At 40.2% G+C, this 15,309-nt stretch overlaps 1 protein-coding gene across 4 annotated transcripts in view; it reads left to right on the top strand.

Moving 5' to 3' along the window:
- Positions 1–11,566, top strand: part of LOC136751043 (immunoglobulin-like domain-containing receptor 2) — a 42,326-nt gene extending 30,760 nt beyond the window's left edge. For all 4 annotated transcript variants that reach the window (XM_066706291.1, XM_066706289.1, XM_066706290.1 and 1 more), the window contains 3 exons: positions 1,972–2,176; positions 3,566–4,268; positions 5,289–11,566. In XM_066706291.1, the coding sequence (XP_066562388.1) occupies positions 1,972–2,176; positions 3,566–4,268; positions 5,289–5,324 (944 nt within the window). In that variant the 3' untranslated portion in view covers positions 5,325–11,566. The remainder of the gene's footprint in view (positions 1–1,971; positions 2,177–3,565; positions 4,269–5,288) is intronic.
- The last annotated feature ends 3,743 nt before the right edge of the window (positions 11,567–15,309 follow it).

Raw genomic sequence — 15,309 nt, 5'->3', positions numbered from 1 at the left:
CGATTTCTGTCGAGACATTCAGATGGTAGAGTCAGAATTTGGCGTAAACAGAATGAGAACATGGATCCATCATGCCTTGTTACCACTGTGCAGGCTGGTGGTGGTGGTGTAATGGTGTGGGGGATGTTTTCTTGGCACACTTTAGGCCCCTTAGTGCCAATTGGGCATCGTTTAAATGCCACGGCCTACCTGAGCATTGTTTCTGACCATGTCCATCCCTTTATGACCACCATGTACCCATCCTCTGATGGCTACTTCCAGCAGGATAATGCACCATGTCACAAAGGTCGAATCATTTCAAATTGGTTTCTTGAACATGACAATGAGTTCACTGTACTAAACTGGCCCCCACAGTCACCAGATCTCAACCCAATAGAGCATCTTTGGGATGTGGTGGAACGGGAGCTTCGTGCCCTGGATGTGCATCCCACAAATCTCCATCAACTGCAAGATGCTATCCTATCAATATGGGCCAACATTTCTAAAGAATGCTTTCAGCACCTTGTTGAATCAATGCCACGTAGAATTAAGGCAGTTCTGGGGGTCAAACACAGTATTAGTATGGTGTTCCTAATAATCCTTTAGGTGAGTGTATGTAATGAGATGAAATGCAATATATTCTTAAGTCTACTTTTGAGCATTCACTAATGTAACAACAGTAATAAGTACAGGGCTGGTCAAAATATACATTTATAATTCTATACATTTCACAGTTTTTCTCTAAGAAAAGTGGTGTATATGTCTTTAGTGTCTATTGATAAATATAACAAAGATATAAGATATATAAAGGTATATGTGTGTTTGTGTTTGCTAGTATATATACCCTTGCCAATAAACAAGTAGAGGGAGTTGCTAGAGCGGTGCAGTTCAGTTGTTTCTTACAGTCTGCTGTAGGTGTTGGGGAGGGGAAATCATTGTTGTAATTTTTAGAGCTGTCACAATAAAAGACTGACATTGATGCATATTTTACAGTCTCATTTATTGAATGTCTATACCTTTCTTTTTCTTTTATTTTCCTAACACTGTACCATCCTAAACCTAATCATAAAATATATAACCTTAAACCACACTCACATCACTAAACACCGTTTAAAATACTTTTTTTATTAAAACTTTATGTTCTCTGTAGTTGTTCTCTTTCTATTTTAATTGATTTTATTTTGCTAACAACGTATCATACCAATCCTAAAATGGGGGCGAATACTTGTCAAGATGACCATTCCAAAATGCCTGTCATCCTAACAAGATGGAGGTCATCCAAACAAGATGGCTGTCATCCTAACAAGATGACGGTCATCCTTACAAGATGGCTGACAGGAGAGGGTCAAAGGTTAAAACCTGTATCCTTACAAGATGGCTGACTTGAGAGGGTCAAAGGGTAAAGGGTAGGGGCAGGTCTTCCAGCTGTCACAACATGGCAGACTGGAGAGGGTCAAAGGGTAAAGGTTAGGGGCGGGGCCACCTGTCACTTTGACATAAAGTGCCATTTTCACTACTAAGGCCAGTTAAGAAAAGAGTAATTTCCTTAGAGAGAAAGAGGACAGTGTTTTTATTGAAGTTTATCTCCCAAAGGCTAAGTCTGCCAGGAAACCTCTTGGGTCCTGAGAAAAGAGAAGTGATCATGGAAAGGTGTCCTCTGCTGCATTCACCTGGATACATGCTTTATTTTTTGTTGGTTTGAAATTGAATCTGGTCAGTGGAGTTAACCAAGCCTCTGAATCCACATGGGAAGAGATTAGATGATGTCACTGCTTGTCCTCACTGGGACACAGCAGCAACAGCAACTGAAGGGGCCTCACGCTCAGACTGCCCTCCCCGTCAGTGTAGTGGAGCTCCAGGGCCTCCGCCTGCGGGAGTGCAGCCAAATCGTTCAGCTGGGCAGGCAGGGCTCCAGTTCTCTGAATCATCTTTCTGACTGAAAAAACTGATAGCCGTGTTATTTTTGTTGGTCGCATTTCTTTATCTTGACAGCCAGCAGCATGTCCGAGCTCAGCTCCCTGCACGAAGGAGACACGGATTTCCGTCAGTCCTACCGCAAGGTGCAGAGGAAGGCCCTCCCGGCCATCGAGGACAGAGACGAAGAGTCTGAATTCAGAGCTACCTCGTCTGTGCAGGGCCGCCGGTCGGCACGCTACCCACTCCGAACGCACAGATCAGACGAGCAGTCCCAGAATAGGTAACGGGCCTTCAGAGTGCTTGTGTAAGGAACAGTGTACAGGAATAACAATGCTTTTGGAATTATTTTTTGTTACACAGAAGAAATTACTAGAAGCTGTTTTACTGTAAGCAAGTGTCATATACACTCACCTAAAGGATTATTAGGAACACCTGTTCAATTTCACATTAATGCAATTATCTAACCAACCAATCACATGGCAGTTGCTTCAATGCATTTAGGAGTGTGGTCCTGGTCAAGACAATCTCCTGAACTCCAAACTGAATGTCTGAATGGGAAAGAAAGGTGATTTAAGCAATTTTGAGCGTGGCATGGTTGTTGGTGCCAGTCTGAGTATTTCACATCTGCTCAGTTACTGGGATTTTCACGCACAACCATTTCTAGGGTTTACAAAGAATGGTGTGAAAAGGGAAAAACATCCAGTATGCGGCAGTCCTGTGGGCGAAAATGCCTTGTTGATGCTAGAGGTCAGAGGAGAATGGGCCGACTGATTCAAGCTGATAGAAGAGCAACTTTGACTGAAATAACCACTCGTTACAACCGAGGTATGCAGCAAAGCATTTGTGAAGCCACAACACTTACAACCTTGAGGCGGATGGGCTACAACAGCAGAAGACCCCACCGGGTACCACTCATCTCCACTACAAATAGGAAAAAGAGGCTACAATTTGCACAAGCTCACCAAAATTGGACAGTTGAAGACTGGAAAAATGTTGCCTGGTCTGATGAGTCTCGATTTCTGTTGAGACATTCAGATGGTAGAGTCAGAATTTGGCGTAAACAGAATGAGAACATGGATCCATCATGCCTTGTTACCACTGTGCAGGCTGGTGGTGGTGGTGTAATGGTGTGGGGGATGTTTTCTTGGCACACTTTAGGCCCCTTAGTGCCAATTGGGCATCGTTTAAATGCCACGGCCTACCTGAGCATTGTTTCTGACCATGTCCATCCCTTTATGACCACCATGTACCCATCCTCTGATGGCTACTTCCAGCAGGATAATGCACCATGTCACAAAGGTCGAATCATTTCAAATTGGTTTCTTGAACATGACAATGAGTTCACTGTACTAAACTGGCCCCCACAGTCACCAGATCTCAACCCAATAGAGCATCTTTGGGATGTGGTGGAACGGGAGCTTCGTGCCCTGGATGTGCATCCCACAAATCTCCATCAACTGCAAGATGCTATCCTATCAATATGGGCCAACATTTCTAAAGAATGCTTTCAGCACCTTGTTGAATCAATGCCACGTAGAATTAAGGCAGTTCTGAAGGCGAAAGGGGGTCAAACACAGTATTAGTATGGTGTTCCTAATAATCCTTTAGGTGAGTGTATTTCAGGTGCCTCCCCATGTCTAATATAATTCTTCTCATTGGACTGTGATAGCAGGTGGAAGCCCAGGTCTGAACACCTCCAAAGAAAGGCCTTCAGGTCCGATGGGCGAACGGGCTCCCTGGATGAGCTGGAGGAGTTTGCCCTGTCATACGACCAGAGACCAAGGCGGGGCGACTACAGGGATGGAGAGCGGGAGTACACCCTGGACATCCAGAGCAACGAGCACTGTCCTCCGCTTCGGGAACAACACCGCTACCACGATGATGAGCATACCGAGGCCTGGCTGGACCGGCACCAGTACCGCAAGGCCTTTCCAGAAGACCACTACAGGAAGGGTGAGCGCGGAGGATATGAGCCAGAGAGGGGGAGGCAGCACAGCCCTCCATCGCCCAAGAGGAGGAACCCCAGCGAGCGCTGCCCCACGCACCACCTGGGCAGCAGCAAGGGTTACGACAACACCTTCCTGACCAGTGTCCTGGAGAGGAAAGCCCGCTTGCGAGTGCCAGATGAGAGCTTCAACAGCGAGACCCCCTCCAAGTCCAGCTCCAAGAAGAGCGGCGACTGCTACTACAGCCGCTCCCCCAGCTGCAGGCCCGAGGAGGAGGACTGCCTGCCGCCTTACTCGGAGATCGAGGGCGAGAGGAACCGGTCGCTGGCACACTCAGCCAGGCCTTTCTCCTACACTAGGGACCCTCAGAGCAGTGCACACACGTTACAGGACAGGAGGGAAGACAGGGAGAAGCTCAGGAAGACGGTGAGTTATTTATAGCAAGAACATGCTCCCCTCAGCTTGACGCTTTAGCACCAGTGTGAGCAGCAGTACTGAGAAACAGTCGTTACTCCGTGCTAACAGCCTTGGAACCAAATTACCAGTGATATCGCTGTTGTCATGCCCCACTGAGAACACAGGAAAAGAACATTTCCTTTTACAGAGCTGTGTTTCTCAGCACAGGATGGCGTAATTTACAGCAAGCCAAGTCAATCTCATTATGTGTTGGTTAGATTATTTAGCATAGATATGGTTCACAAAGCTTTGTCATATCCAGTACTGATTTATTTATTAATTTCTCACCAAAATGGTTTAAAATGAAGCACAGGATTTATTTGTCTTATGCAACATTATCTTTACAATGTATTAGAAAAATACACAGGGCTACTGCCAGTACATATTTAACTGTGCATTGGGTAATGAATATCTTTGGCTGATTAGTACCAAGAATGAAAAATATATAAATACAGCTGCTCATTTTAGGACATATTATATCATTTTTTAATGAAATGAATATAATAAAATACAGTACCATGTACAGCACTCAATCCTCTACACAAACTAGCTGCACTAATTCACTTGGAGTTGCTTAAACTGCAATTTTCCTATTAATTATATATGTTTTTTCCACATATAATTTAGAAATGTTAATATTAGGTAGTGTTAAATGGTTCACAATAAAATACTTGTACAAGTACTTGAGCTTTTCCTCACTCTAAAATCAAGGCAACATGCATGTCTGACACTCCTGATCATTCAGCATGAGATCTGGCATCTAATTCTACTTCCTTGTGATTGCATGCTTTGCTTATTACATTTTCATTTTATTTATTTAAAGTTCATTTCTAAGATTTGCATTCTCTAAAGAGCCATCCATTCCTCACATTGGCAATGAATACAATAAAAGTGTGTGTCAGGGGGTTCTCAGGGCCTTATTCAATACTTTCATTTTCTTGGTGATCATCAGCAAAGGTCACTAACTTGTGGATTTTGGTGTTTTCACAGAATACTCTCCTAAGCAGAGATTCCCTTGTAGTGTGAAAGTGCATGAGACTGTGAAGTCCATGTATTAATGGACGCGCTGCTGCGTTCTGAAATGTGAGAGCACATTCTGTAGCTGGATCCCGAAGTCATCTCGTACCATCACTGGGATTGTTAGTCTGCATCGATTAATCGAATCCAAGCGAACAGGGTGCAGCGATCAGCCAGGCACACAGACACAGAACATTTTCCTTAAGACAAAGGAGCCCAGCTTCCACAGACACAAGGCAAGATAATCCCTGAACCTCTGGGCAGGACCCTGTGGCTTTTGGTTTTATGGAACAGAATCTGACTAAGTAAAACTAATTCCTGGCTTCAGCAGATGGCTTCTGAAGACGTGGTACCTGCTGGGTGCTCAGTGATAGTAAAGATTGAGTCATCATCAGCCCCTGTCACTCCTGCAACATAGATACTACGAATTAGTCTGCCTTTGGAGGAGTGAGAACGTGATAGAAGACTTTTTCAAAGAGCTGTCTACTAGGGAGGTTATGTGGGGTACCTCAGAAAATGCCATGATGATATTATATTTTCTTTATTGCTGGGATGCAATTTCTGTCAATGATGACGACTTTCTCTGTTGAGGTGCTATGTGGAAATCAGTAAAGTGGAAATTCTTATCTACAACTCCAGGATTTCTCAATTTAAATTAAAAGGAGCAGATGCCTCACACACTGTTTGCAGTGATTCAAGGGGTAAAAGTTGACAGATACAAGGTCATGCTTAAAAACATTAAAACAAAATTCAGTCCAATCAGTAATACAGTTGTAACCCCTTTTACATGTTCTTAAATAATGTAAATAAATGAACAACATCTGGAGAGAGCACAGGTGAGCTCCATCTTAAAATAATCACAATGCTGACTGTAGTTTCACACAGTTAATTGCTGTGATTAACACCTGTTTGAATGAGGCTTAATGACAGGTCTGAGGACTTCTGTATGAGAATAGTCTGCCCTTGACAGGAGTGTCTCGATTCTCTTTGTTTATTCAATAACACTGAAATGGAGCTCTGATGATGATCTCCCAAGAATAAAACAGAGGTGCCATTTTTAATTGCATTGACCCAACAAAAAGCAACTGAAAGTTTTAATTCTTCTAGCTGAGGTACAGAGTCCTGTAGGGCATAATCATGAGAAATACGAGTCACGAGAGCTCACTATAAAGCTTGTGTGTTACACAATTTGAAACTGACAATAATGTGACCGAAAGATTGCATTCTTCAGTTCCTTGTAATAAGAGTCCCATGTGGCACCATACTAGGATTCCTTGGTCATACAGATTCTGATCCAAGAATGGGCTGCAGTCCCACACACTTGGACTGCTGATCTTGTCCACATGATGTATTTAAGCATGTGGGGGACCACAGCAGCCAAAGCCAAGCACCACAGAGTATTAACCCCTTCCTCTTCTGCCAGCACTATGGATGGTTCCAGAACAAACAGGTGCTTTAATAATATGAGCGTCTGTTTATTAACAGTTAGTCTGTTATGTGTATTTACCCTTTTTCTGTACATCCTCATGTTCACAGTATATGTGGCAAACTACCCTAAAATGCTGAATGTCCTGTATCTGACTTACACACTTGACTTTGTTTTTCCACATGGCACCTTTGCTTTCCAGCTTCACTTATCTGAGACATAACAATCTTCTGTCATCATTCAGTCACAGGAAAATTGCTTATTATTTTCACACAGCAGGGGACTTAAGCAAATTCTATATTTGGTGCTTTTCCTTTGAAATTACTAGTGAGTGTGCTACTGTGACGGGAGCGATTCCACCGATTCATCTGGTGGGTTAGCCTGGTGACTCACGTGTTCTTACATGCCTCTTTAGGGGTTTAAGGCATAGCAGTGAGATTATTTGTATATTTGTTCATTTCAGTTTTTGGAGCACAAAAAGTAATTATTTTTCAAGGGAAATGAATTTTTAATCTAATGCTTGATTTTATTTTTGCTATACAATGAACATGTCTTTGTTTGATCTGGTATTTTGCATTCTGTTTATAAGATAACTTGATGGGATTTCAACAGTTGTCAGTATTCATGTTAAAATGTCTACATTGCCTTACGATGAAGTGTCAAGTTTGGTTATCCATATTTTATTTGTGTACTAGATAAGAACTTTTGCACCTACACTGCAGTCAGCTTTGGCCAACTCTTTTCTTGCTTATCTTACTCGAGAATAATGTCCCTTATCCGTATAATCACAAAAGCACACTTTAATAACACTCAGACATTTATTTAACACCAGATAAAGACCCTTATCTGCAAGAACCTTGATAACAAGAGTAACAAAGGAACAACTTTAAACAACTAAAAATATATTATCACAGCTATATGAATGGAAAGATTTATTAAGGGTTTTCTTTACCAGTTGTCAGAAAAATGTTCCCCTTTCCCTGTTTTGGTTTACATCTCTCTACCAGAGTCCCAGAGGCCATTCCAAAACACAACTCTTAAGTATGTTATTTTTCATTGTTAATATTGCTAATCACAACAAAAGAAAGCTCAAACAGGAAGTAAGTCTTGTTTGCTGTGACTTGTTTTTTGCAGGGTGGGTCATAAATCTATTGTGTAGCATAATACAATACTACAATGTTACTCACAGACCAAATGGCCATATTTCAGTAGAGTATGTCAGTGTATTGATACCCATGAGCTATAGAACAGTGTGGTACATTAGAAGCCCTCACGTTTGAAGCACAAATGTGAGTGGTGATCATGTTACAGGTCTCTGTATAAAATGAGCCTGTTATTGTGATATCATTCCCTCCAGACTTGGTACAGCCTCAGTTGTTAGGGGATGGGCCTTTGGTCATAGCAGGTTTGCCACCACGTTGGGGCTGTGTGGAGCAGGTGCTTGGAGATGTACCTGAGATAGTGGGTCAAATACAAGCGTGAGTTCGACCGAACGTGTTACACATGTTTGTTGTCTTCTGCAAATCTCCCAGGCCAGTCTGGATAGTATCATTAACATGAACTATTTTACCTTGCACACTCACACTGTACCCGTGGATGCATTTCATGTGGTGATGGTTGTGAGAAGCAGGGCATGAAATAGCTCTGCTGTGAGTAATGTATGGCTGCATCCATACGGGTCTTTAATAATAAGCCATCCTGCAAAGTGTTGTGAACAAAGCAGTCTTTTATGGGAAACACTTGAGCTGCTGGCATCCCAGTGGCTGGTTACAAATCTGTCATCTGTTAACTCAGCATGCTTTTCACTCTTCAGGGCCTCACGCACTCAGGAACACTTTGTTAACACACTGGATAATGTTCTATGCCAGTAACCTACACACTGTCTTGGGCCTAAGTTGCCAAAAGATTGTCCTTATACACACACATATATGTTTGAATTATATTTTATATGTTGTTTCAAGGTTGCTTTTTCTTACATAATCCTTATTTGCTTGGTTTTTATAATGTACTACTGGATTTCAGTTGATGTTGATGTGTTAAGTGCACAATGGCCAGGTTGCTACTAGCAACCTCAGAGCTCATTTTGAAGAACTAAATTTGCAGGGCTGCTGCCAGCCACATAATCATTGCAGCTGAAGAAATACATATTTAAAGCATGAACATGTTATAGAAAAAAATACCCCTATTACAGGTAGTTTTATGTATTTGTATAGTGTCACTTCATGAGGATACAATGTGTAAACTGGACTGTGTACAACTGTACAACCTCTCTTCTGCAGGGCAGTGACAGACATCACACATGTCCTCTTTTTTGCATCTTATCATCATCCTATCATTCTGTTGCACTTATAGGAAATGTTTTTTTTTTTACTTCCCATGTTTTAGTCAGATATAGATCGCAATCAAGTAACTTTCATGTTTATTTTTGGATTATTTACTTCTTTCATTTTCCTTCATCAACTAGGCCTTAATATTTCTCTTTGCCTTCAAAATTGTACTTCGAAATTATACTTCTGTCTCTATAGTCATGATGCTCATCAGTTCAGTTTTGAAAACAAAGAGTAAAGATCATCCTTTTCTCTGTCGTACAATGGCATTGTGATTTCCTTGTTATTTCCCAGTGAAAAAGATTCTTCTCTGTATGAAAATATTTAAAGATTGAGTTTGCGACATCCACATCTTCCTCTCTTTTCATTGTTTACATTTCCTGTTTTCATATCCTGTGAAATGTGTTTGGTGCAGCACTCAGTTGTTATCTCTGCTTGGAACATTTCCTGTGATGATGACTCCACCTAGAATAGCCAAATGGTAGAGCAAGAGATGTTTCCAGAGATCATCTGCAGAGCCGCAGAGCTACAGGGAATCATTGGGGATAGTTTTGTGGCCTTTGTTCAACTCTGTACAGTACATACACCATTAAAGTACTGAAAGCTAGGGGGGCAGGGCACAGACAGGACAAGTTTAGTCCCACCCTCTTTAGTTCAGATGCCCAAAAATCTCCTCTGATTAACTAAGAATGACATCCCAGCTAAATAAGAATAAGGTCTATAATGGCAATCACCAACATTAACTCTGTAACACAAAAAGGTAGGCTAAATTGTGTGCCACTTGGTTGTGAAATTAACTGTTTTCACCCACATGACTTATCTTAACTTTTTGTAATTTTGTTAATGTATCTTGTTCTAATGTAGCTCATCCCAAGGGCAAAACACTATGTGGATTGTGTGAATAATGAACAAATGTCAGTGTTATTATTTATTTAAAATATAACCTATACAAATTGAGAACTGTCTACACTCTGCTTATACTTGAAAATAATGGTTGTCTGTTAAAACAATGCTTTTTGGAAAGACATATTAACAGGAATGACCAAATACAGAGAAACCATGAAACATTGTATTGTCTTGGAAGTAATGACCTTGAAAACCTTGATCACAGTCCTATACTGAAATGCCTCCTGCCTTGCCTAACACATTCCACATTTTCTCCAGTACAGTGTTATTTCTATAGCAGGGGTTATTGAATACAATTTATTCCAGCAATGATAGGTTATATTTGTATAGTTTTTATAACAGTGCACCCAGCAAAGATACCACAAAACTGCAACAAAAAAGAAGCTTTAATTTACAATTACATAGAACACTCTGGTATACAATGTGTGTGTGAACAGAAGGACAATTGTATTTTGTTACTTCTATATCTGCATTCACAATGCATACTGTAGTCCCAATATATATATATGAAAATGAAATGTGTGTATATATATATATATATATATATATATACACACACATTTCATTTTCTTTTGCTGTGTTTTGTATGTGCTGTACACTATCCACTAATACTGTTCCACAACAGAAAAAATAACTTACTTTATATATTAGGGTTTCCCTAAAATGACTGCTTTATATCTACTCAAGTATTAGTATGAGTATAAGTGAAGTACCTGTGATTTTTCTGTTCCAATTTTTGTAACTTTTAAAGCTTCATAGTATTTGCTTTATCATAATCACAGCTGCTGTAAAATTAAAATTAGAGCTCTTCAGTGTTTCAGTATGTGACATTTCAACACTTACCAGATAGCAGAAAAGACTACATCTACAAGAGCACAAGATTTGTCTTCCCCAGAGTTCAGTGATAGTGTGCCATATGGCTTCGTGTTCACCGAAACACTGAGACAGGACTGGATTTTAAAGTGGACACGAGAGACATTAACATTTAGGCATTATTTTTATTTACACCATTGTCAAACTGAGTCCCATTCCACTGCAATAAATACATCGAATACAGGTTGATAACACACTCCTATTCCTTTCTTTATTTGTTTTCCATTATTAACATGATAAAGTTGCTGTTTATCTCCTGTTAATGATTATGAATGCTAAATGTAATATTGATAATTATGCCTGATCTGCCCACTGCATGCATTATGAGTGTGGCTGTGCACTGTAAAATGTAACAGAAAGATCACAGATACTTTACTTATACACTCATAGCCATACAGATATACACCAATCATTTTAGGGGCTGGGAAAGTTTCCCTTTAAGTGTCTATTTAATGATGGAAGAAGGTATTATTGAAGGTATTATTGAAATAGTTCCTTACATTTCCATGTCCAGTATGAATGTGTGGAGACCAAGAGGGAAGAAGACAATGGCTATTTAGACCCAGTGCCTATTCAACATATCTGTTTTTGAACCGTGCTTTATCATAAACTGCAGTCTTGGGTTTTGTATGTGAAAAGATGTCATACTGTGATGTCTTTTGTGTGGTTGTTTATTTTTTAAATAAAAGTTTACCATGTGAAACAACTCCATATCCCCATATCTTGCGCCCTGTCTTTTTCTGACTGCTGTTAAGTCTTACTGCAGTTTTTACTGTAGGTCAAGTTTTGCAGAAGGAAAAAAAAGTACTAAGTGAATGAAGACAATTCTGCTCTAACAAGTCTTAAAAATGGTCAGAAGTGCTGATAATTACTATTACTAAGTATATATATATATATATATATATATATATATATATATATATATATATATATATAACATTTAACAAATATCCAAAACATGTTTACTTGTTTATTGCAACTATACTGCATAAATACCATCTGCAATATATTATCAGGATTGTGTCCAATGTGTATACCATCAGTTACTGTGGATTGTTTACTATTTCAACATCACAGGATAGCCAACTCTGCTAGGATGGTTTTATTATTAGATAAAGTGGCTTTAATCGCTGACCCGCAAATGGAAACGTCTTATTTAGGGCCTCTGAAATCACTTTCATTTATGTATCTATTAATTTAGATCAATAGAAGGATGTTGTTAGGAGTTTGTTTAAAGATCCGAATTCCATTTATTGTAAATTAAGTACAATAATTAAACCTTATATTGACATTTGTGTTCTGATTCATATCAAAGCAGCAGAATCTCAGAGGAAAGTCCCAAAATGCCAATTTCCAAACACAGGCTAGTAGAAATTCATAATAACAGTATTGTCAAAGGAAAGTTATGTGTTGTTTGGCAAACATCCCAGACCAAAACTACAATACCAGGAAGCTCTTAGACTGAAATTTGTAGGTGTTGATGAGTAATACTTGCCAAAACACTGCCTCTCTGAAACGATTCACGAAGCCTCCTTGTCTGACAGGAGGAAAGATAGGTCCACCTACACACGCAGTTAACTGACACACAACACGGCATGGTCTTGGAAGAGCAGGCAAGGAATGCACCATGGAGACTACAACCAAACGCTTTGCAATATCACTTATGAAAAAAACACACTGTCTTGGAAACACACAAAGAAGATGGCCAAAGGAAGTTAAGCCACAGTGGTGTCCATCTCAACAACCATGGTGAGAAATGTATTTTAAGTTTACCTGGCAGCAATAATACAATCTGGGAATACTATACATAGGCCTATATTAAGTATATGTGTGTGTGTGTGTGTGTGTGTGTGTGTAAGTATATACATAAAGAAAATGGTGATTTCCTTGCTCTACTAATCCTTCATTTTGTCACTTAAGCCTTGTAAAAAGGAAGAAAAATGTCCTTCTTGGAAAAATTAATACATATTCTGGGTACATTCCTCAATGTGAAACAGTATAAAATAATTCTTGTTACTTTCTGTGTCTCTGAGAATCTAATTTATCTTCATCACTTGTCATTGTTTACAATCCTATACACATGCACATACAGTGAGGGAAAAAGTATTTGATCCCCTGCTGATTTTGTACGTTTGCCCACTGACAAAGAAATGATCAGTCTATAATTTTAATGGTAGGTGTATTTTAACAGTGAGAGACAGAATAACAACAAAAAAATCCAGAAAAACGCATTTCAAAAAAGTTATACATTGATTTGCATGTTAATGAGGGAAATAAGTATTTGACCCCTTCGACTTAGTACTTGGTGGCAAAACCCTTGTTGGCAATCACAGAGGTCAGACGTTTCTTGTAGTTGGCCACCAGGTTTGCACACATCTCAGGAGGGATTTTGTCCCACTCCTCTTTGCAGATCCTCTCCAAGTCATTAAGGTTTCGAGGTTGACGTTTGTCAACTCGAACCTTCAGCTCCCTCCACAGATTTTCTATGGGATTAAGGTCTGGAGACTGGCTAGGCCACTCCAGGACCTTAATGTGCTTCTTCTTGAGCCACTCCTTTGTTGCCTTGGCTGTGTGTTTTGGGTCATTGTCATGCTGGAATACCCATCCACGACCCATTTTCAATGCCCTGGCTGAGGGAAGGAGGTTCTCACCCAAGATTTGACGGTACATGGCCCCGTCCATCGTCCCTTTGATGCGGTGCAGTTGTCCTGTCCCCTTAGCAGAAAAACACCCCCAAAGCATAATGTTTCCACCTCCATGTTTGATGGTGGGGATGGTGTTCTTGGGGTCATTCCTCCTCCTCCAAACACGGCGAGTTGAGTTGATGCCAAAGAGCTCGATTTCGATCTGACCACAACACTTTCACCCAGTTCTCCTCTGAATCATTCAAATGTTCACTGGCAAGTTTCAGACGGGCCTGTACATGTGCTTTCTTGAGCAGGGGGACCTTGCGGGCGCTGCAGGATTTCAGTCCTTCACGGCGTAGTGTGTTACCAATTGTTTTCTTGGTGACTATGGTCCCAGCTGCCTTGAGATCATTAACAAGATCCTCCCGTGTAGTTCTGGGCTGATTCCTCACCGTTCTCATGATCATTGAAACTCCACGAGGTGAGATCTTGCATGGAGCCCCAGACCGAGGGAGACTGACAGTTATTTTGTGTTTCTTCTATTTGCGAATAATCGCACCAACTGTTGTCACCTTCGCACCAAGCTGCTTGGCGATGGTCTTGTAGCCCATTCCAGCCTTGTGGAGGTCTACAATCTTGTCCCTGATATCCTTGGACAGCTCTTTGGTCTTGGCCATGGTGGAGAGTTTGGAATCTGATTGATTGATTGCTTCTGTGGACAGGTGTCTTTTATACAGGTAACGAGCTGAGATTAGGAGCACTCCCTTTAAGAGAGTCTCAGCTCGTTACCTGTATAAAAGACACCTGGGAGCCAGAAATCTTGCTGATTGATAGGGGATCAAATACTTATTTCCCTCATTAACATGCAAATCAATTTATAACTTTTTTGAAATGCGTTTTTCTGGATTTTTTTCTCATTATTCTGTCTCTCATTGTTAAAATACACCTACCATTAAAATTATAGACTGACCATTTCTTTGTCAGTGGGCAAACGTACAAAATCAGCAGGGGATCAAATACTTTTTTCCCTCACTGTACCTGTGTACATTTTCACCATTTGCAAACTGACCGAAAATAGATTTTAAATAAAAACTAGGATATTATGAATCTTTTTTAGTTACACTTACAATACATTTCAAAGCATACGTATATTGCCTTGCATGTCATAGTAGCGTAGCACTTTACACAGTGACTACATGTTTAAAGAATTGAATGATGTTGCAAAATAAATAATCCACAGTACTGATAATCCATTCCTACCCTTAAATATTGTACACAGCAGCGAATATTTCCTGTGAGTACAGAAAAAAGGTTTCTGAATCCAACCCAATGTAATGTGTGTAAAATGTTCCTGTTGCATTAGGTTTCAGAGCCTCTGGCAGCCTTTCCCATTGAGAAGACTTGCTTGTTTCCAGGCACTGTGACCCTCCCCCAGCGCACACAAAATGCCCCTTGCCCTCCACAGCAAATAAAGGAGGGACAGTCTCTCCTGTGTCCCCTCCTACTTGAGTAGGAAGCTTTTTATTCAAATGATAATCATCAGGGCCCCCAAAACGTTTGTCTTATTTGAGACTGTTGACAGAGAGCTAAGAGTGCAAAGACAGAGTACTGGATTCCTACTACTAAAATGGAAAAAAAAAAAAAAAAGTTATTACAAATGGGCCTGGGCTTTTATTTATAACGCTGTATAACTAAAAGATGCATATATAAAGCATCTATGGGCAAACTATTTTTAAATATATATATATATATATATATATATATATATGTGCATATTTTCAACAAGATTTGATTTAGCATTTCTTCAAAAGAGCTTTGACGACCTGAAAGAGTCC

This window comes from Amia ocellicauda, chromosome 6 (assembly GCF_036373705.1).
Source record: "Amia ocellicauda isolate fAmiCal2 chromosome 6, fAmiCal2.hap1, whole genome shotgun sequence".
NCBI classification, from domain to species: domain Eukaryota; kingdom Metazoa; phylum Chordata; class Actinopteri; order Amiiformes; family Amiidae; genus Amia; species Amia ocellicauda.
Note: the sequence above shows the minus strand (reverse complement) of the source record. Positions and strands in the feature narration are given on the sequence as shown.